The following is a 22,403-nucleotide window of genomic DNA, read 5'->3' on the forward strand; positions in this document are numbered from 1 at the left end:
AGGAAGTAGAAGCAAAAAGAGGTATAAAAGTGTAAGGGGATGTTTTTCATCTCTAGAGACCCATACTCAAACAACATGAAGATGGTTCAACACCAACACTGGTTCAGATGCTTTGAAAGGATAAATTAAGTAACTTTTTTGGAGGAGTGTAGAAAACATAATACATGGGAGCCCAAGAGAATAAAATATGAAGCTGTTACAGCAGAACAGAGAACCAATGTGTTAACATCTGTCCAGGGCAAACAGCAAGAGGTAAGAAAAAGAAGCAAGTTACTTAAAATATGAATAAAGACCAGTTGTTTATACCTTTTTCTATTCTGTTTCTAACAGAAGCTGCCTCAAACTGTGGCTCACATCATGACTGTGTGCAGGAAATTACCCCAGAAGGACAAAGTTAGGTGATCAGCTCACGGGAGGGCGTGAGCGGAATTGCAAACACCAACGCTGCTTTTCCCAGCTCTGTCCTTTCTGCCAAGTTACAGAGTTTTAAATTCATTTTGTTTTGCAGCTCAGAAGTGCTGACCAGTGTCCTGCTCCTGAATCTCCAGCAGAAGGGGCTGGGAAATTCACCCTGACACAAAGCCATGGCCATGCCAGCTGGACCCAGCTGAACCTCCTGGGGTGCAATATCTACAGCTGAATTTAAGCCAGTGAGGTAGAAACCCCCAGTAAAAAAACTCCAGCTTTGGGTGTTTTCTATCCAATGCATGACACTGCAAAAACATCCTAAAGGCAAGACTTTAAAGACTCTGAAGGACTGGACCTCACTGAGAATGAGATTGGGATAGGTGGGAAGGGATAAGCTTTCTTTTATGAGAAATGGAGGCAGCTTTACATCACTGAACAGGTATGAATGATCAAATAGGACAAAATTATTCACCCAAAATGTATTGGCAAAAAAAATTCTTTGAACAAGAGTAGTGGAAATCTTAGAGTTTATAAAAAAAGCCAAGCTTAAACTGAAAAGCTACTCTATTCAGTTAAAAAGTAATTTCGGAGTAAGAATCGGTTTCATTTATTTTAATGGATTTTTTTTTTTAATTTCAAATAGTGAATTAATCTCATGTTCTTTGAGCCTTTCTTCCTTCCTCTTCTTCAAGTGGGAATGTAAAATATTGATAAAGATAAGAAAATAGTTATCTTTCTCTTTAAAATTTATTTAAGCTTTGGTTTTGCCTGACTGAAAAGCTGATAACCCTAGTTCCTCAGTGTTGTGTTTCTGTCCAAAAATACTGAAAGGAAAGTATAAAAGTAATTTTTTCGTTTTGAGAAAGAAGCATGTTTTCTGATGAAATCTATATGCACCTGGCCATGCTCCAAAGTTCAGGAGGTTTAACTGAATGAGCAATTGCTTTCTGCTTTCCCTTTGTTTCCTAGCTACCGAACAGGGGTTACATCTCTCGTAGTAGGCTGAAAATTATTTCTGACGAGAACAATTATATAAATGTCATGAAAAAGATGTTATCAGTTTAGTTTGGCTTTTTTTTTCCTTGCAGAGTTTCAGAATTACCTTTTTTGAGAGGGGATACTGTATTATTACAGATAAGAAGAGGCCTTAGAGACAGTATCCAGGATACAGTGCCTCGGTAGAGCCGAGATGCCTCTGCTCACTCTCTTTGCAACTTCAAGCCAAAGTGGAGCCAAAGACAGTGGGAAAGGTTACATGTGAGCTGTAACCAAGCAAAGAATGCTGCAGTAATAGACACCAGATTACATTTTGGACTGGTAATAGGAGCTATTCTTCAGGAACACCTTGGACTGCCACTGATTTATTTTCTACACACTCCGTGCCTTAGCAGGAGTGACGCTTGACTTGCAAGGTCACTGAGATGTACATTGCAACACCGGGGCCTTTGAACACCCAGCCTGAGAGGCACAAGTAATCTTATTGATGAATACTTTACTGGTCCTCACCTTCTGCGCAGTAGCCCATGCATCCTGGAGTGGGCTGCAGGAGATACACAAAGAAAGCGCCGCAGTTCCTGACGGCGATGGGAATCCGGAACAGGCAGCAGTCCCTGGTGCCCCCAAAGACCTGCCAGGTAGCACAGCCCGTGAGCCTTTTGCTCTCCCCAGGAGCTGGCAGGGATTCAGACTTCAGTGACAGCCACACTGGAGCTTGTGTCCCACATTTGTTCATCTGAGGGTGCACACAAAAGAAATCTTTTACAGCAAGTGTGGTAAAAACACATGGAGAATCACTAAACCCAAGAACCTGAGTGTGGTGAACGTGGAGGGTCAGTGGAAAAGCTGTGTAGGTTGGGATTAAAATGTCTTTCTTGGTTTGAGAGGTGGCTTTATACAGATAAAACTCTTAAAGAGCACAATAACAGGATTCCAAAGTGTTTTCCTCAGGTTTTGGTTGGTTTGTATGAAGAAGATGTAAACATGTAAGCAGGCTTGATCACCTGCCTGCAAAACAGCTGCCCTGCTCATGGCGGCTCCTGCCTTTCCAGCACACACTGGAAATGTTTAGCCTGAACCTCTCCCTCATTCTTGAAGACAGACACATATGAAGGATGTACAAAACGTATGTTTTATCATGATGTGTATGACTTAATCACATTTTAATTTTTTTTCTAAATTTTTCCTTTCAGGCTTTTATCTATTATCAAATTCCCTGAATACCCTGAACACAGGAATTCCCAAAGCAGAAGCCATTGGTCCTAAATGTTTTAAGTGACAGCATGATGAGTCATGACCAGGAGAGGCTGATTATTATTTCCCAGCTTAGGGATGTGTGTTCAGGAATCTCAGATCTGAGCTGCCCTCTCTACCTGTTAGGTTCTCCCCTGACTAAAGGAACATGGTTCTCTAAAGCTGTCTTTAATTTAAGCACCTTGGTGAGGAGATTAGGTATAATCAGGGCCTTATTAAATATACAAAGCCAATTACAATGGTCACTCATTATTCTGCACCATTACCTAGCACTTGCCAATATGCAAAGCACAGCGATATTTGGGCTAAGGTTTGGAAATTGTTACCAAATGCTGACAATAATTTGCTCTCAGATATCAGTCATATTCAGCAGAGCGTGACTGCTGCCATCACTTTACATTTTTCTAGCCAGTGGCAGTGAACCATCTCTACTAGTCCAGCTTGGGGAACGTGACTCCTCCCTGGGTGAGTGTTTGGCTATAAATCACACTGGGGGAAAAAAAAACAAAACAAAAACCCCACAATTTTTTCCCATTGGCCCTGGTTTGCTGCTTCACTTTCAAGATCGAAAGTTATTTGTGACAGCAGGGGAAGCGGTGAAAGTCAAAGGATAAATTTATTAAGTCATGCACCAGTGCCCTCCTGCAGTTTGAGTTGTACCTGGGAGCTATTCAAGGCAGAAAGCAGGGGCAGGGGAGAAGGGGTGCACAGCCAGCAAAGGGAGGATAGTTGAAAAAAATCAAGAATATTACATGAGACAGTCTGATTTCCCTTTGGAGCTACTTATCGTCAGGCTTCTGAAAACAAGCATTCCAGAGAGACACTGCTGAAATTGTCCAAGGTTTGCTTTTTTTTCCCCCTGAAAAGTGGCAGCAGCCAAGCAGAGGGGCTGACCCTGCCCTCCTGTTTGGTGTTCTGGTGGCCTTGCAGGTGTCACTGGAGCTCACACCATGCAGCAGGTCCCTGGGGAGGAGCAATGTGCCAACATTGTGCTAGCAAAGTAGAAGAGATCAACCTGAAAATGCTGCTAGGTGGAGTTTTAGACCTTTCCCTTCCTTTCTTTAAAAGCCACCTTGTGTATAACATTTTCAAGTGGTTTGTTCTGTTTATTTTTTTACAGCTTTAAAGGACATGGGTGCTGTGAAAAATACAGATATGCTGGGAAAAATACAGATGATGGGAATTTGCTGCATCCTGGTGAACTTCTGACCTAGAGTGCAAGATGTGGTGTGAAGCAGCATGTTTGCAAAGCATGTGTGTGAGCATACACTTGTAATGACCCAGGAGAGTGGAAAAAACAACATCCAGAGAAGCAGCACGAGAACAGAGAGAAGGATAGAAACTGGAGCTCAGTGGTCTCTGCTTCCTACTCATCTTCTGGATGAGATACCTGCACCTTGAATTTCCTCTTGCTCAGGGAGACTGCGAACTTCAGTGCCTCTGCATGTGTGAGTAAAGATTGCTGGACTGGAACGTTCTTTTTGAAATTACACTAAAACACAGGTATTAGTGAGTTCACCCTGGTGGTGTTTGGAACCACACAAGCTGGGAAGAATTAGTTATGGGGAGCAGAGCAGCAGGGATGAGTGAGCACTAGAGCCCAACAGATGTGTGCAAACTCACAGAGCCTTGAAGGAAATGGTTTAGTGAGGAGACACAGCACAGCCTACCCAACTGAAAAAATACTCTAACAATTTTCCATAAAAGAATTTATGGAAAAAGAATTTGCTGAAAATGAGCTATTGCATCCATCTGGTGTTGCCTTTACCAATGTAACTGGTAACACGTCAGTGCTGCTCCACTGGGAGTGCAACTGCTGGGCTGCCTCTGGCCAGGCACACTCAGTGCCTCAGTTTCTCTGGCTGCTGCCTGACCTTGGGCAAATAACAAAGCTCTGTGTACCTCACTTTCTTATCTCTCAACAAGAGGTGGAGATGACTGTGATGGTGATAGCACTTTGGTGCCTTTCAGCAGTGCTGGGAAGATAATTCATTAATGAGACACCCATCTCTCTGTTGTGCTGGGGGCCATGTAGATAAACAGACAGATGCCAGTGGATTCTGGCTGTGAAAAAAGACAGAAAGTGATCCATACATAAAAGTGGACCTGGATCCCTTGTTAACACAGGGAGGGAAAAAAATGGAATAAGAAGATGGTGATTTTCTCCATTTTTATCCTCACCAGAAGTCTGTGAACCATTTCATTGCTGGAGAAAGTGTGGATTAGCATCACTGATGTCAGCATGCAGCTTTCTGATAAACCCCCACTGGGATCTCCTGTGTTTGCCCTGGCCAATCCTGCACTGAAACCACTTGAGCGAGACAGTTTGTTATGTAATGTGCACAAATTACAGGCAATGACCAACCCTTACGAGGGGTTTTACACCCAGAAAAAGTCAGACTGTGAGACAGGAAGTTATTGTAACAAACTGTAATTCAGGATTACAGGCTGGCCAAGGAAGGATCTTGGTATAAATCAAGTGTTTCTGTTTTCCTGGCAGCTCTACGACACACATGAATTTATTTTCTGCTATGAACTGCGTGTGGTCCTTCTGAGTCAGGCAAGTTGCCACACACTAGCCAAAAGGATTTGCTGCGTGAGGCCTCTGTGAATTAGAAGGCAGACCTGGGAAGGCAAGGACAAATGTGTATTCATGTGTTCAATCAGCAGTAGAGATAAGAACAGAAAAAAAACCCAAACAAAACAAAAACTATAGAAACTTAGGAAAACAGAGCCAAAATTTTCAAGTCCCCACTGTGGCACAATTTGCATGAATTTTGTACCTGTCATGTGGGAGAGTAACCAGAAAATTGAATACAGAGGTAGCAGATGATAGGCACGTAAGACAGAGCATTTACCTGCAATATCTACAGTCACTGCTGCTCTATATTGGAGAGACGTGGGAGTCTCACACCACTCAGCAGCATTTCCAAAAGGAAAAAGAGGAGTTACACAGCTACCTCTACAGAAGAGCAAACTCCACAAGTTTAGGTGTCCAGTGACACAGCTTGCACAAAGGAGAACTTCTCCAACACAAAAGGGGCACTTTAGGCTGTTGCAACCCTTTTTAGTATTCTTCCATACTTTATCTAATCGTAATTAAATGGTGTTTTTCATCTTCAAAGCATTTTATAAACCTTACCCAATTAATCTTTGCAACACCTCTATGTAGCAGGCAAGCATTCATTAAGTATTTTTGATTCCTAATTAGGCACCAGATAATCATTTAAATAATCCAATTTAGAAAACTTAAATAATAATAAAAAAAAGTGTTTTCCCCCTTTTCCAAAACAAGGGAACAATGGTGTCTCCTTCCATTTGCTTGGGGTTTGGAGTATCAACCAGTTTGATTGATTGAACACTGTGGTTCTTCATAACTGCACGAAGAAATCAAGCTCGATTGTTCTTGTCACTTGGGCATTGCTGAAATTATGCTGTTAAAAATAAGTAGCACCATATGTGAGGAAGAATGCATTGTTTTAGTTGGATGGAGATGGAAGGCTTTTTGGTGTGCTGCTGGTTGGCAGTTAAAGCATTGTGATTTTGCATCTGTTATCCACTCAGAACTTTACTTTAGCTTTTTTTTTTTTTTTTTTTTTTTTTTATTTCCTTGGAGTTAGTTAGAGTAAATAAGTTTGGTGGGTTTTTTTATTTCAGTCTGCGGCCAAAGTCCACATAAATCAGTTTACATCAGGAATATCTGTAGTAGCAATTAATCTGGTGCCTGTCTTGTTTTTCTTCTAAGCACATGCCTCTGAACAATAGAGGCTGTAATTGTAATTTCTACAGAAGGATTTCTGCGTGTCTGAAAAACAAACAAGAAAAACAAAGGCTCCTCATACCTACCATTATGATTTGGAATATTGACGTATGTGTGCGAGAAAGAATTACAGATTAAATGATACCTTGAAAGAGTCACATGCTTTTAAATTCATAGTACAATTGCAAATCAAAGTGGGGCTGGATTCAGAGCAAAATAAAAATTGAAGCAAAATAATAAATTAATGGCATGCAGCTGAGATACTGTGTTTTGATTGTGAGTATGAAATGTTCTACAAGAGGTTAAAGAGGAGGGAATGAAACTGAGTATGGAAAAATACATCTTCTCCTTCTCCAGGGACTGAAATATTAAGCATCATGGGCAGGTTAGATTTGACATGCTTTAACATGACCTTGTTTTATACACCAAAGATTAACATTTAAGCCTATGCTTGATCCCAGTATATATGTAAAAAAGTAAACTTATATTGCTAAAAATGAAACTATTGAGAAAATACCAACTCTTACTGCATAATGCGTCCTTCTGCCTGCACATTTACAGTTGTACATGAATTTCGAGCATACACAGATTTGGAGAGGGTTTTGCTCATTTAGAGGATGAAATTTCTGAAGGAGGGTATTGGGAGTACTCTTGATACACCATCACAGGCAGGTATTACTGGGCATTTCCCAAAAAGAGTCTCATATCCATAAGTACCCTGTAGAAAAGCTTGCTACAGAATTGTGTATGCCAAAAAATTGCAGTTACTGGGCTGGCTCATGGGAGAGAAATGAATTTAAATCAAGAGTTTTTGCAGTTGGAAGGGACCCACAAGGCTCATCAAGTCCAAATCCTAGCCCAGCACAGGACAACCCCAAAAGTCACACCAAGTGCCTGGGAGCATTGTTCAAACACTTCTTGAGCTGTCAGGCTTGGATCTGTGGCCACTTTCCTGAAGAGCCTGTTCAGTGCCCAACCACCCTCTAGGGGAAGAACCTTTTTCTAATATACAACCTAAACCTCCCCGATACAATTTCAGGCCGTTCCCTTGGGTCCTGTCACTGTCACCACAAAGAAAAGATCAGTGTCTGCCCCTCCTCTTGCCCTCTCAAGAAAATTGAACAACCCATGTCTGCACCCAGAAGTCCCTGAACCAGGGGTTGCTGGAGATTGTTAATATGCAAAAAATGAAGTTTTCCCCTTTTTCCTGCCATTGCCTCCAGAAAATGACATTCTGCTGTGGGTGAGGGCAAGCACTTGGGGCCAGTGGAACTTCTCCACAGGAAGAAGTGAGTTTTCAGTCCATTTCTGGCTTAGCTGTGAGTGTGGTGTGGCATTTGAATTTGCATTACAGGCAGCAGCGTGCAGTGCTCTGCTGAAATCCACAGATTGATCTCTTATCTGACTGTGAAGCAGATCTTCAATAACATTAGCTTGTGATGTTCCCTCACATTTCTTTTTAGTGTTTATGCCTCCCATGGGGCTTGCCCGTATGTACACGTATCCAGATGTATGCATATAGCCTGTATTATTTAAATTCAGAAGCTGGAATTTCTGTAATTGATGTATGTTTTTCCCATATTGGCTGTTAAGTGCTTCTCTGTATTTTTAATAGATTTTCTGTTGAGCTTTAATTTTTCCATCTTTTGTTCTTCCTCTGAAGGTCATTTTACTATTGTCTGGCCATGTCTGTGCATTGTTTCTTGCTTCTTAGTACACTGCCTTAATCTTAGCAAAAGCTTCCCTATCCTTTTTTCATTTAGAGTTTCTGCCTTTCACAGAAAATTTGGCAGTTCTTAAAGAACAAACCATGATCTGTAGCAGCAGCCTCAATACCTGAGGATCCAAAAATGTACAAATTTGTATTGAATTTCTACTAGGATATATTTTTGGATAGGGGAGTGGCTGTGGCCAGGAGTGCATGTCCAGGATCTGGTAATTGCTGTGTCTCCTTCGGGAGCACAGGGGGAAAGGCAAGGAAGAAACAGAGGGAGGAAGGTCAGGATCATTTGTTACCTGCCCTGAGAAATTCAGCAGGCAAAGCCTAAATTGAAAAGCTCTTTCAATCAAAAACATTTTGCCGCTGGAGGAATAGGTTTATGGACAGCAGTTGGATTCAAGGGATGGTGGGTTCAGGAATGCAATTAATATTTTCACTTTCTCTGACTTAAAAGCTTTTGGGTTTTTCTTCTTTTTTTCTCTTTGTAGCTTATGGGTTTTTCTTCTGTCTTTTCTTCCCCTTTTCCCCCCATTTTTATTAAATTGGTGTATGAGAAGAGCTGTTTCTCATTGCAAAATTTGCTGTGCCTCTCAGCTGTGACACAGTTGTAGTCTGGGGCTCTCACAACCCCTGTGTGTGTGACCTGGTTCTCCTGTGTAGAATATAAGAGTCCCTATGGTTACAAAACCGTATGCAGACAGGGCCATGTTTTTATTGTGGAGGTTTTTCCATGGCCAGATTCAGAACAAAGGCATTGAGAGTATCTCTGGAGGAGTCAGGCTCTGGGAGCTCCCCTCCCTCGTGTCCCCCAGCATGTGCCATTGTCCTCCCACACTTCTCCCCCACACTGGGCAGGACCTCTAAATCTCCATTATGGCTTAAATCCCTCCTGAGCTCAATTGGGTGACAGAAATCCTTACCCACCAGCACTTTGAATTAAGAAGTTAATCTCATCCATCGATAAGCAGCTAATTGTATCTGGCCAGTATCAACAAGATATCACCAGGCATATATTTTACAAGGTACTGGAGTAATGTTCTTTTTAATTCTGCAGCCGTATTGTCAGGCTTTATTTGGTCTCTTTTCTCTTCTATCTGTTCAGGGTTTTGTCTTTGACTTTTTTAATTAAAATCAGCTCGCTCCAGCCAGACTGGAATGTCCTATAATAACTGCTTATTAAGGAGTGGAAGCTGTGCAGTTATTAATTTAAATTATTTTGTTCCAGAGGTTTTGCTGAAATTAAATGGGAAACCAAATCAAACAATGATTTAATTAAGTGGAAGAGATAGAATGTAGAGGCAGATTTAGAAGGTGAAGATCTAAAAGAAGCGTATTCTTCCAGTTGTGACATCTAACAGATGTAATCCTTCATCAGCGTGGTGAAGCAGAGATTTACTGTCATTCAGAGGATAATGAAGAAACCAATGGCACGAATTATGTTACAAGATAAGAAACTAAATTAATGAATATACCTTCACAAACTTGAATGAAAAACTTCAGAGAAGAGATTAAAAGAAACAAAGCATGCATTGTTAGAAAGCAATTTCATAGAGTTGAGCATTGCTACATACTCAAAATTGCTGAAATATAATGAGAAATTAAATAATATTATAGAATATGCATGTACACTTATAGAGCAACCTGTAAAACTTCATAGTGCATTGGGATATTTGAGGATGACCTGCCACGAAATTAATATTTCAATAACAATCCTGCCAATTATTCATGTTAATAAGATTTATAGCTTATGTATGCAAAGTGTTAGAAATTCTACAGAAATAACAACTGTCTCTTAGCATTTAATTAAATGTTAGATTATTAAGATATACTTCAGTTGTGATGACTTCACAGGTCCAGTTTGAATGAATGTAAAATGTTTTTGCTAATTTTGAGAGGGTTCTCCAGCTGGAGTAGAATTACCTGATACCAAAGATCCTGACACTCTAGGATGAATATTTCATCTTTTAAGTAATTTATGGTAATTAGTTTATTATTTTCTGAATAATTTTGTTTAACTTTATGCTTGAAATTATTCTAACCTCCTGCAGTTGGGATATTTGAGGTGGCAATGACTTTAGCGAGGGGCTCATGTTGCTCTGGCAACAATGATTGCAAGTTAAACATTATTGTCATACATATTAAACACACATAAAACCAGATAATTATTTTTTTTGTCTCTTTTATAGAGTAGTCTTATGTGGTGGAAGTTTTTTTGCTCCAGAAAGCCATTAGCATGCTTACGAAACTAAAGAATGCAAGAAATGATGATAGCAGAAAAAGATTCAACTTTAGCTTTTCCTTCACTTCTCCCAAAGATCGCTTTAAATATTAATTTTTCTGATTTCATCATCAGAAGAAATCCCTAACTCATAATAATTTATGTGGGAAAAGAGTCAGGTTTCAGAATCCATTCTTAAAGCCATAGAGTTTCTTGGAAAAGGCACAGCTTGAGGTGACATACACTGATTACTAAAAATCCCTCTGTAGAGCTGGAAAACACCTGGTTTTATGTTGGAATATTGCCTAGTCTGGTTGAATATTGGCTATTCCATAGGAATCCTGGTCTCTCATGCCCTTGGGTATGACAGTGGTATTGTTGGTTTTGATGGTGGTGGTGGTTTTCTTGCTGTTGGTTTTGTTGTTGTTGCCATTATTGTTGTAATTACTATTATTACTATTATTATCATCATCATTAAAGTGGATTTCCCATTACCACCCACTTATCCCCACTGGATACAGAGGCTAGGAGAGTACAGAGACAGATGGGGAGGAAAACTCCCCGAGAGGGTTTGTTCCAGCTCCCCAGGGTGGAAGCTCAGGTTCTGCTGACCTCGACACATCTGGTGGGCATTTCGGCGGGCAGGTGGCCGAGCATGAGGCGGTACCATGCCGGTGGCAGGGAGTGGTCACACACCAGGTCCTGGCTGGCCACTCGCTGCAGCTCCAGGGAGTCGAAGCTGGTGCTCCTGCGGGGACTGCGGAGGATGCGGTGTCCCCCCGGCCAGCACTCGGGAGCTGGGGAGGCTGGAAAAGGGCAATCATTAATCAGTTCATCAGTTTAATTCCACTGGACGCTGCTGATAGCTGCTTAAATCCTATATCCTTTCATGTCACGGTTCATTTTAGGATTGGGCTGATTTTCAAGGCAAACAATTCCAGAATTAAATATATAAAAGTGCAAGCTTAGTAACATAAAGATTTTAGTTATCTAGATTTTCATCCTATCTGAATCAGGACCAAAACCCTTCGCCTTTTAACGTGATTCCAGCCTAATTTTAGGGATTAACATCTGAGCCACTCCTCCTCAGAAATCAAGTAGTGTTTTGAGGTTCCAAAGCCTTGTGACCTTTGAAAATACGTGGGGTTTTAATTTAGTTTACTACACGCATGAGCGTTTTAATCATGGTATAAATTCATGCTCAAGTATAAAGTGCACTTCATGCTCAAGTATAAAGAGCACTTCACATGCTTTTAAACATGCGCTGAGAAGAATTAAAACAAAAAATGTTGAAAAGACAAAAAAGAAAAGAAATGGTGTAAAAACAACGATAGAGAGTTTTGAGAAATCGGCTCAAGTTAGGCTTGCAAATATTCAAGCCACAGGTCAGGCTCAGTTGAGGCATAAAGCCGAACACCTCAGAGCTTCTGCGTGTGCATCTCAAAGTCTGAATCAAACCTGCTGCCCCTTGACGTGTGTTTCTTTATTCGCCTGCCCTGTTTATTTTCATACATTTCTTGACTCTTTTACAGAATATTCAGTTCTTTTCTTCTCATCTGATAAAAAGAGGCCATGTGGTGATTCTGTTAGAAGATCTGAGCATGTACAGAAACAGCCTTTTCTTGGTTATCTGAGCCATTTCTTGATGAGGCCAAGTCCCTTTTCACTGTGTCAGCACCGCAGAGTAGTCACAGGAGGGGACCGAGGTGGAGCTGCTCTGCTCTGTGCCTCAGCAACAGAAGGTTCAGCTAATTTCTTGCTGCAGTAATCTTTAATTGCTAATGATGATGTAAGAGGCAGAGGCCACATCACAGGAATTGCACAACCTGGCAGTTAGCAAAATCACCTCTTTTCACTGCAAATAGAGCTTATTTATGTGGCACTGTTGACAGAGAATAAGATCCCTCCCCATAATATAATTTTTCAAATGTCACTTCTCAGATTGTGACTCTGCTTTAATATTACGTCAGTGGCACTCTGAAACACATTTATCATTTTTACTTTATTGACAAGATACTCAGAAGGTCAAAGTCAATCCATTTATGGCAGTATTTTTAAAGATTTTTTTGATTGTGCCAAAGGCAAGGCAATGGTATACAAGACAAATGGGGACAAAATGTAGCGTAACAAAGCCTTTATTGCAATTTTCATGGAACTAAACTGTCAAAGCCATTGCAATTCCAATGCAAAATTCAACTGAATTAATACAATTGCCTTTTTAAATAAAAAAGAAGTGCCCTAAGCTTTTCTATAGGTAAGAGACATTTCAGAGAGGGAACACTTGGAAATATTGCACCTCTAATTAAATCTCGGATCAAATTTCTTCCCTCAGAAGTCCTTCCTGGAGACCACATGGAGACTGTCCTTCGCTAATTCCCAGCCCAAGGGAAGAAGTGACATTTCAGCAGACCAACTATTTTACTCAAATGAAAAGTTTACCCTATATTTAAAACCCCTTAAAAAAATGCAGACCCTTGCTGACCCCTCCAGTACCACTCAGGGCTTCAGGAGTGTTAATGGGAACAGAATCTTGGCTTGTGGTGCCTTTTGCTTGCCTGGATTAGCTCCTGTCTGAACAAAAGCAAAAGGAACCTAAAAGCAAACAGGTCTTTGCATAGTATTGCCACAGGAATCCTGCAAGGACGCTGTAATATAATTAATTGCATTCACTTTCTCAATAATAATAATATCAAATTGTGCCTTTAGATGTAACTAATTGCCTTCTGCTCGATATGTGTTAGTTACAATCCAAATTCATACCACATGTTGTGGTCTTACCAGTGATTAACTACTCTGTCTAAACAATGCAAATATATTAGACACTGACACATGGCTAATTATTTTTCATCCCTTTCATGGTTTTGTTTGCAGTAGTTTAGAAAAGGCTTTCTCATATTAACACCAGAGGAGCTGAATGCTGCAGGTGGGCCTGGCAAAGGCCAGGGAGGCATTTGGAGGAGCACGTGGGGGAGACACACAAGGTCCCTAAGGAGAGGGGTGTTCATCCAGTAAATGTAACAGGAGTTGGGACGAAAGCCATGTGTTTGCTTCTGGAAGAGCCCTGGCTCAAACAGCCACCTCTGAAGGTGTATTTTATCCTGAATTCACTGTCAGAGTCTGCTTATGGACCTGTGCCTGGGTTTAGTTATGCTGGCAGGCTGTCATTGAGGAGGCAGGATGGCAAATTGATCCTCTGTCAGCTCCCCTGGAGCCAACCTGCCGGATTTTGTTCTGTCCCTGATGCAGATCAGACCGAGGCACGCGGAACCGATGGCGCAAAAAACCTCACCCAGGTTTTGCAGCGAGCCACGAGCAAAACAAACCCTCAATTACTGAGTTCCCCTTGTAAAATGGTGCTTATTATGGCCCTGTGACAGGATGATTGTAAACTTTAACATGCAAATTGCAGGCTGTGGTGCAAGTTAATTACCATTGGCTTTCCTGAAGAAATAAATGAATAAAGGCATCACTGTAATCAGACTTTATTATAAAAACGTTATTTAAAAAAAAAAACCCAAAACAACAATATGGCACAGCTGAGCCCTGTCGGTTCCTTGTCTGAGAGATGCTCACTTGTACCATATGGTGGCTGCAGCTACATTCAAATCAGATGACACCTCCCTGTTAATTTTAAATTCAGGTGCAGGTGTCAAGCTTGGGGACAGTTATGAAGTGCTCAATATCCCAGTAGTCCACCTTGATGTCCACATCCACCTCTAGTACGGAGCCACTGCTGCTCTGGGCTATTAAGACTAGGTTGCTTTTAAAGGAAACTATTTTCTTATGTAAGATGAACCTACAAATTTAATTTAAACCAGCTCTATTTCAATTATTGTATTAAAGGGGCCCATGAAAAAAAGAAAAAAAACAACCTGACATTTTAGGGAGCTGGTCATTATGACTGTTCTGGTTTCCTTCAGGAAGAAATTAAACATTACAGTGAGATTTTGTGGCTGTCTGTCCAGAGAATTGCTGGAATTGAATGTTGGATGTGCTTGGTGCAAAGAGCTGCTTCTTGACCCACCACCAAACTCAATATAGGCAAGAAGCTGTTGCTAAGACATAAGGATGTGTTTGCTTTACTAGACTTAAAAGCTTTTTTTTTTTTTTTTAAATGTAACAACTTTTTGCAGCAAATTGTGGCAAAGAGACGCTGAGTAACTCCTTTTTGACACTGAAAGCAAACAAATAATAAAACCTGCTGTATCTGCTAAGAGGAAACAACATTTGAGTAGCTCTGGTGGTATGATGGAGCAGGTTCCTTGGGGAAAAATCTGTCTCCATTGAAGCCATGAGGAATGCTGCTGTTAATGTCTGGATGTTGAGTCATCTGTTAATGTGTGGGAAAGGAGGGGCAGCCTGTGGGCTTGCTGGGGAGAGGAGAAGGCAGAAGCATCCAGAAATACCCCATGGAAAATGAGCAGGAGGTGGATATCTGAACTGAATATACTGCTGTGGACGGGGGTTTGGCTCTCAGCTAAAGGAAATCTCAACGTGACCTCAGCTGGAGGAAGACACTCATGTCAGCAGGTCCTGGGGACAGCCTGGAATCCCAATGCTGGCCATTACTGTACCAGGTGGCACTGAGGCTCCACAGGGCTGTACCAGGAACCAGCCAAACAAGAGTCTGGAAAGGTGTTTTTAGGGTGTCGCTTTGGGATACTCCCCACTTTGGAATACTCCCCACTTTGGGATACCCGCCGCCCACCCACACATTTAACACCTGAAACACCCACTGGGGTTTCAAGCAGGTTGGTAGCTGGGTGCTCTGCAAAGAGCTGAGTCACCTGTACACTTCTTGGGCAGAGTTATTGGTGGAAAACATGCTGTTTTGGGAACACCAGGCATTTGCTGAGGGTCTGTCCCTTCTGGCTGGTGCTCATGGCCATGGGAAGAAGCAGCAGCCATATCAGGGACAAAGCCAGGAAACTTAAAGACTGGCAGGCTGAAAAATCGTAAGGAAATAATTTGCTAAACCTTTCCTTTCATTTCTAAAGACAGGTGAGTACAAGTGTAATAGAGCTTTACCTGTCCCTCTTGCTCCCAGCAAATATCAGTGGCTTATGTGGAGGAAGGTTTAAGAAGTTGTGAGATTTTGTTTGTTTGCTTTGAATAGCGACTGCAAATCAAATAATATCAATAGGTGATGGCAGCCAGGAATCCCTGAAAGAAGTATAGTCCACAAGCCTGAGGTGCATGTTTGCTTTGGGCAAAGCCACACAATATATCTAAAGGGCATTCTAAAGCCTTGGAAAATAGCTGGCAAATTGTAAAATAACTTTTGTGTGGAGAGTGAATGAAAAGCCAGTGACTGATGCAGGCAATGCTAACCAACAGCAGCATTTGGAGATCGGCTGTGATTGCTCTGTGACAGGAAATATGTGTCCCCACACGCAGATTTCCTTCTTGCCATCATCTCCCACTTTGTGGGAGCACAACCTGGAGTTTTCCCCAAAAATACATGTAGCTATATGTATGTATACATACATGGGTATGAAAAAAACCTGTATTTCAGATTATGTATGAGTACTCATATTTTTGACATTTGTATGACATTAGATTTTTGAAGTCCTTCCATCCCTGGAAGATTTTCACATTTCTGCTTTTTGTTTCTTACAATCCACAGTGGAACAAAACATTTTCTGGTGTGTTTGACTTTCTCTTCACGGGAAAATTATGAAAGATTTTCATATGGAAGAATCAGTCTGAAATGCTGAGGCTAATAAGCCATAACTCCAAATTAATTGTTCCCTTTCTTCTCTTTCTGTTTTAGAAACAGAAGGAAGTTTTTTAATCACCAGCCACTTCCGTGCTCAGGGGCTGCACTTCAGTGACGTAGAAAAGCTCAGGTAAGAGTTTCTGAAGCTTTCAGCATGTCAGTGCCATCACTTCCCCATATTATGATTTACCAGACATTGAAAGAGAGTTTATGTAGAAAAGGAAAGGCAGATATTGGGAAAGGGGAATTCTTTCCAAGCTCTTAGTGGATGTGTTCAAAATAACAGTGGAATCCAACTGATCTGACAACATTTAAAAATTCCTTTTGATGCACGCAGGTTCCAGGTGAACAAACATCTGTTAACAGATATTTGTAGCTAAGGAACATCCAATAATTTATTAAAGATAGAAGTTTCTGCCTTATTTCACCAATACTTACCAAGATTTTACTTCAATTATTCTGCCTGCTGATGACAAAAAGTTTTCATTCTTGACAATATTCAGAGGCAGAAAACTGTTGTGAATGTGACAGTGATGACTACATTAAAATGCTTGAATGTCCTTTTATCTACCCGAGTGCTCCTCAGGTAGATCAAACATAATAATTGTGTTAAAAAACCTTGATAGCTAATAAATAAAACTATTTTCAGAGATTTCAGAAGCAGAGGAACCTCCTACTGAACTGAAATGATAAGGAAGCCCATTGTACAAACACCACACACTCATAATGGCCAGGTCTTGAACAAGTCACAAAGCATTCATAAGGCGAAATTGATAGAGATAAATGAACCATTGTGCAAAATGAATGTAATTATAGAAATTTTGACCCAGGAAGAGGCAAGAGGCTGAGGACCTGCTGAAAAGAATATGACATTTAATACATGTTATTTGTACTGAATAACAGGCAGATGTGAGAATAAAACCCTCCTACGATCTGAGGATGTTTTCTTTCTGATGCATCTGAATTTCATTTTTCTGGGAACAAGGTCACTTATCATCCTGGTCTTCTACGGAGTAAAGCAATAAACTATTGACAAACCAAGGGCCAACGCTCAGTTCCAGAGCAAACAATTATTTATTCATGCTCGTATCTCTTATCTTGCCTTGCATTTCTATTTTTAACTTGTGGTTTCAAAAGGAGGAATTGATTATGTGAGACTTTTCTTTTAGTCTGTGTAGCCCCTGAATAATCTGCAGAATAACGAGCTGCATACAGCTCAAACAGGTGGGTGCAGAGACAGGCAGAGAAGCATTTTGTGTGGGGCCAGAAGAGGTGTCAAGAGGGTCTGACCAAACAGGTGAAAATGAGGGGTCCCTGTGAGGAGTGTGAGCAAAGTCTGAGGAACTTCCTGGCAGGTTACAGTGGAGTTTGGACAACTGTCACAGCAGATGGGATAGAAAGCAGTTTCTTCAGTGCTCCATAAATAGAGAAGATGAAGGAACTGTTTATTTTCAGGGACAATGGATATGTGGCCAACTGAAGTGAGCAAGCCAAGAAGTGCCCAGCAGAAGTGTTGTCCTTTGAAGTGTTTCAGTCTCCAAGAATCACTGTCTGGCATCTCTCATCAGTGTGAAAATTGATCATGGATAATGTGGTGGACACAAAAAGCACGGGAAACACCACATGGACAAAAAGCAGTGAGCAGCTGTACGGGCTGGGTAAAGTCAGTAGATACCCTGCTTTGCAAAATGCAGCCTCATCTATTGCATGTGCCAGTTAGAAAAAAGAGAAAAGCCAAATGGTGTCAATAGCTCGATTATATTTTACCAAGTCTCCTCCTCACTCATTCTGGCTCAGCCCTAGAGCCATGCAGGTTGAGAATCTGAATATAGAAATCACTTACTATTGCTGTGTCACAACAGAATTCAAAACCTCATAAATTTCCTCAAGTTATCTCTAAGTTAATGATGATGCCTTTAAGGGCTTCTGAACAATCAATAAAAAGAAAATTATAATTATTGTTATTGATTGGGCTATTTTGCTCTCATCCCTCAGAATGAAAAAGTGAAATCAAATGAAAAGGGTCTTTCTTACCTCCTAATCTCAGTTGAACATACAGTCACAAATGCAGCTTTCCTAAATAGTAGCAGCAAAACCAAACTCACAGGTTTTGATTTTAGAACCCACTGGGCTCTATACAGATGGAAATTTTATTTCCATGGTTTACCCCTCTGAGAGCTGGAGTTGTTTCTATGCCTCAGACACTACACTGGCTAATTACCATTCGCGAGCCACACATTTTTCCAGACTGCTCCCATGGATAATGCTGAATTTTGGCCACATTTTCCTGCACTTCCTCAATGCAGTGCTGTGTGTCGATTATATTATGCTGGGGAAAGTGTCACTGCTCACTTGCTGTCAGTGCTTCCAGGATGCAGCAGAGGCTGGTGAGCAGATAAGGGGACTCCGAGTGCAGTCGGCTTAGCACTGCCAAAGCCAGGTCCGCCTGTGTGTCCTGGGTGTGATTGAGCTCCTAATGGATGCGGGGTGACGAGGCAATTTTTCCTGCTATTGTTTTGCTATTATTCACTGCTGCTATTCATCCCATTCACTGGCACGACAGTGCTTCAGCAGCCACACTCTCTTCACATGTTTGTAATGGGCCTTTCTGTCAGGGCTCTGACATTTGGGATGAATGGCTGGGCTCCGTCTTGCCTTTGGAGTAAGGCTTTATTCCTTACAGTGCTGCAATAATGTACACAGACAAGCTCCACTTCCCAGCTAATGCACAAACCTGGAAGGATCTCACGACCATCCTAACCAAAATTTAGGTTTTCTTTGACCCTGTCCTTCATCCCCTTGTGGGCTCTCTGCTGTGTGAAAGTTGGAGAGAGTTGATATGAAACATGTTCAAGCACATAGCAGCTCCTGCTGTGGATGTAAAAAGTTCTTCTCATGCATTATAGCACTCTGGATGGATTTAAAAAATATTGAAATAAAAGGTCATGAGCTAGAAATAGCCAGAAGCCTGCCTGGCCACTGTGATAAGATAAAGCTGGCTACTCCCAACCGTGGAATTGCGACATTAAGCCTAATAGATTTCTAAAATCCAAATTTATCAGCAATCCTCACTGTTTGTTTCTTCAACTTTCAAAAGGCAGAGATTCTGTACATAAAGTCATGATATCTTCAAAACTAAAATAAATCGGTGCCTTCCTCCCAGAGAAACAGGATTGTATCTGTTCCAGCCAGTATTTTCCCTCAGCCATGATGGTATTCCAGGGAATCTCACACACCTGGTTGTGTGTCTAGCACCTGACAGAGGTCTGGAGACACCTACTCATTCCATGAAACATCAAGACTTTCAGTTCCTGTATACAAAAACCTCCAGATAAACATATTTGCTATTTTTATTTAGTTGAATTTAGGTCCCAATTCCCAGTTCTAACAGGTGCTAATTTTCCTTTTTGTTTAGGGTCATCTCTGCTTTGGTTGCTCCACAGATCTTTGCTTATTTACCAGAAGTATTAGGAGCACCAATAAAAATAGCAAGGTTTCAGGAACCTATAAGGCCTTCAGCTAAAAGCTGCTTTTTGGTGTAAAAGAAAATGCAGCTCAGCTGGTATCAGCTGAGTCTTCACCACATTTAAAGCTGCTACCTGTACAACCTTTTAGGATGTAATTACCGTAACAAGAAAAAAACATCTCCATAATTATATGTATGTAAAGCCAAAAGCCTTTCTGTGGCCATCCAGCCAGAGCTGCAGGTACAGATCTGCAAGTTCATGGGGGACATGAGGGATTAGGGAGGCACAGGAATAAACAGGGGACAATTGTTGCCCCAAATGGTGCAGCAATTTGTATTATAGGCAGCTGTGCTTTGAGCAGGATCAGCCATGCAGAAGGCAAACCTACTGATTTCTTCTCGTTCACACTGAATTAACTTTGATCACAGTGCAGGTTTGTGTGTTTTAAAGATTCTGCTCACTTAAAAGTGTGCTGGGGACGTCTGTGTCCTCAGAAGGTCCTCTGAGGCAGAAATGAGCCCTGTCCCTCAGTGGCTGATTGGGCTGCAGGAGGGTTTCCCATTCAGGGATGGGTTGGAATGGGGTGGGGATTTCTTCCACCACTGTTGAAATGGTGCTTCTAACAGGAGGTATAGCACTGGCACTTTCTAGGTCTTTAGAAAGAAAATAAAAGAAAATCAGATTGCCAGATGGAGTATTCTCAATGAGAACCACTCTCCTCCTCAGACACTGATAAAGCAGTACAGCTTCTTCTCACCAGATGACATGAATCCTAGCAATTTTTTATTTCCATGGAGCCATTTCCATGCTGAGCTTTCAATTCTACTCTTCCACCTCCTTCTTGCCTGATAACAGTGAGAGTATGCTTTTAGATTATAAAATCTAAAGTTATACCTTTTAGTGAAAAACAGTTTAAAAAAATAGCATTTCTGAACTGAAGGAGGAAGCAACCAGATCTCAATTCTTTTGCTAGGGAATAATTGACCTGCAAATGTTATCTGTGTACAAAGATAGGTAAAACAAGGTAATTATAGGCAGACAGGCAGTATTTCAGGTTTTCTTCCATCCTTCTGTTATCAAAACAAGACTCAATTTTGCATTCTTAGTTGGTAATTGGCTAATAACTGTAATTTTCATCCTAAGAAGACAGGCCAGCCAGAAACCAGTGTTCAGAAAAACCCTACAATATGACAATTGATCAATTCTTCATTAGACTTGATGCAGTCAGGCTACCACAGTCATTTCATTTGCAATTTGAGCTAGAAATAAAAACAATTGGCAAAAATCTAGTAGAGCAATTTCAGATTGGAAAGCCATAACACAAATTAGGGCACAAAGAAACAGCAGGCAATCAATTTATCATTTGCTACTTTGTTCTTTAGCAATTTGCAGTCATTGCTGAGTTGCTTTTGAAACTTGTAAAATTTGATTATGTGAAACCTGGTGAGTGTCAAGCTTTGGTCATTTCTGGGTTGTGTTTTATGAGTTGTTTTATGATGAAAGGATGTAACCTCAGGCTGAGCCAGGGGAGGTTCAGGCTGGACAGCAGAAAAATTTATTCACTGAAAAGATTGTTAAGCATTGGAATGGACTTCCTAGGGAAGTGGTGGATTCACCATCTGTGGAAGTGTTCAAGAAATCACTGGATGTGGCACTCAGTGCTCTGGTCTAGTTGAAAAGGTGGTGTTCGGCCAAAGGTTGGACTTGATCATCTTAGAGGGTTTTGCCAATCTTAATGATTTTGTGATTCTGTGGTTCTTTGATTCTGTTCCAGGAGCTGGTTGGAGAACAGGGAGTTTGTATGGGTAGATCTGTCTGGCATCTGCTGATACCCTGCACAAGCACACATAACTAAAACTTGGCATGGAAGTCCTGGCTGCTCTATTTCTGTAATTTTCTACAGTTAACCCAGTTCAGAGAAGGTTTAGTTACCCATAAAACTTCAAATGCCACTTTAAAAGCCACGGTGTGGACCTACAACTGCAACTAGTGTGGGAGCAAGCTGTGGTTCTGTGTGCAAGAGTGGCTATTGCCCCTCCCACTGTACCCTCCGTGTGGGTGGGGTAGCACAGAACTGTGATGATGTTTTTAACCCCGGGGTTTGGATAATTCCCCTGTCAGCCCATGAACAAAAGCGGGTTTCCCTGTGATAGACTGAGGAGTGGTGGTGCCCACGCTGCTGTGCAGCCCCTACACCGTTCACCTTTATCCGCTGGTGACCTCAGCCAAGAACACTTTCCCTTTTTGTAGCCCCCACAATGCTTGTCCTTCTGCTTTCAGAAAGGAGGATCCCATTAACCCTTCTTAGCCCGGGTGATGAATTTTGTTGTATAAGTGCTTGCAAGCAGTGGGAATGCTCCGAGAGGCATTGGGTGTGTTTGGAGCACAGACTGCACAACAGGCCCAGCAGAAGGCAAACAAACAGGTGAGAGGAGCATTTGGGGACATTTTCTGCTGGGTTTGAGCTTCATGGGCAGATTTGGAGCTGGCTGATTTTCCCTGACTTCAAACCATGACTGCCATGTGCTGGGGCAGTGGCCTGAGCATTTGGCTGTTTCATGGCAGATCCCCTCCCACTGAAACCACTCTCTTTTCTATAGTTTTGTTAACTATTCAATATAAATAAGAACACTCTAACTTTGCCAACTTCCAGTGCTGTTTCCCCTCTTTGAATTTTTCTTTGCACTGATGCATATTCAATTCTGTTTACAAAATGCTTAATTTCTTGATGAAAACCACAGGTCTAATACCAAAGTGTTCTGCTGCCTCCTTTCTGGGCTCTTATTCTCACCCCATATTATTTAAGCAAACTTACCCTTTTTCCACGAACTGCCACTCTCTGTGATGATCCCTCAACTCTC

At 41.4% G+C, this 22,403-nt stretch overlaps 1 protein-coding gene across 1 annotated transcript in view; it reads right to left on the reverse strand.

Moving 5' to 3' along the window:
• Positions 1-22,403, reverse strand: part of LOC125328887 (von Willebrand factor D and EGF domain-containing protein-like) — a 170,413-nt gene that overhangs the window by 123,253 nt on the left and 24,757 nt on the right. The window contains exons 2-3 of the mRNA XM_048310082.1: positions 10,969-11,153; positions 1,915-2,140 (exon numbers count right to left, since the gene is read on the reverse strand). Of these exons, the coding sequence (XP_048166039.1) occupies positions 1,915-2,140; positions 10,969-11,153 (411 nt within the window). The remainder of the gene's footprint in view (positions 1-1,914; positions 2,141-10,968; positions 11,154-22,403) is intronic.

Source organism: Corvus hawaiiensis, chromosome 7 (assembly GCF_020740725.1).
Source record: "Corvus hawaiiensis isolate bCorHaw1 chromosome 7, bCorHaw1.pri.cur, whole genome shotgun sequence".
NCBI lineage: Eukaryota > Metazoa > Chordata > Aves > Passeriformes > Corvidae > Corvus > Corvus hawaiiensis.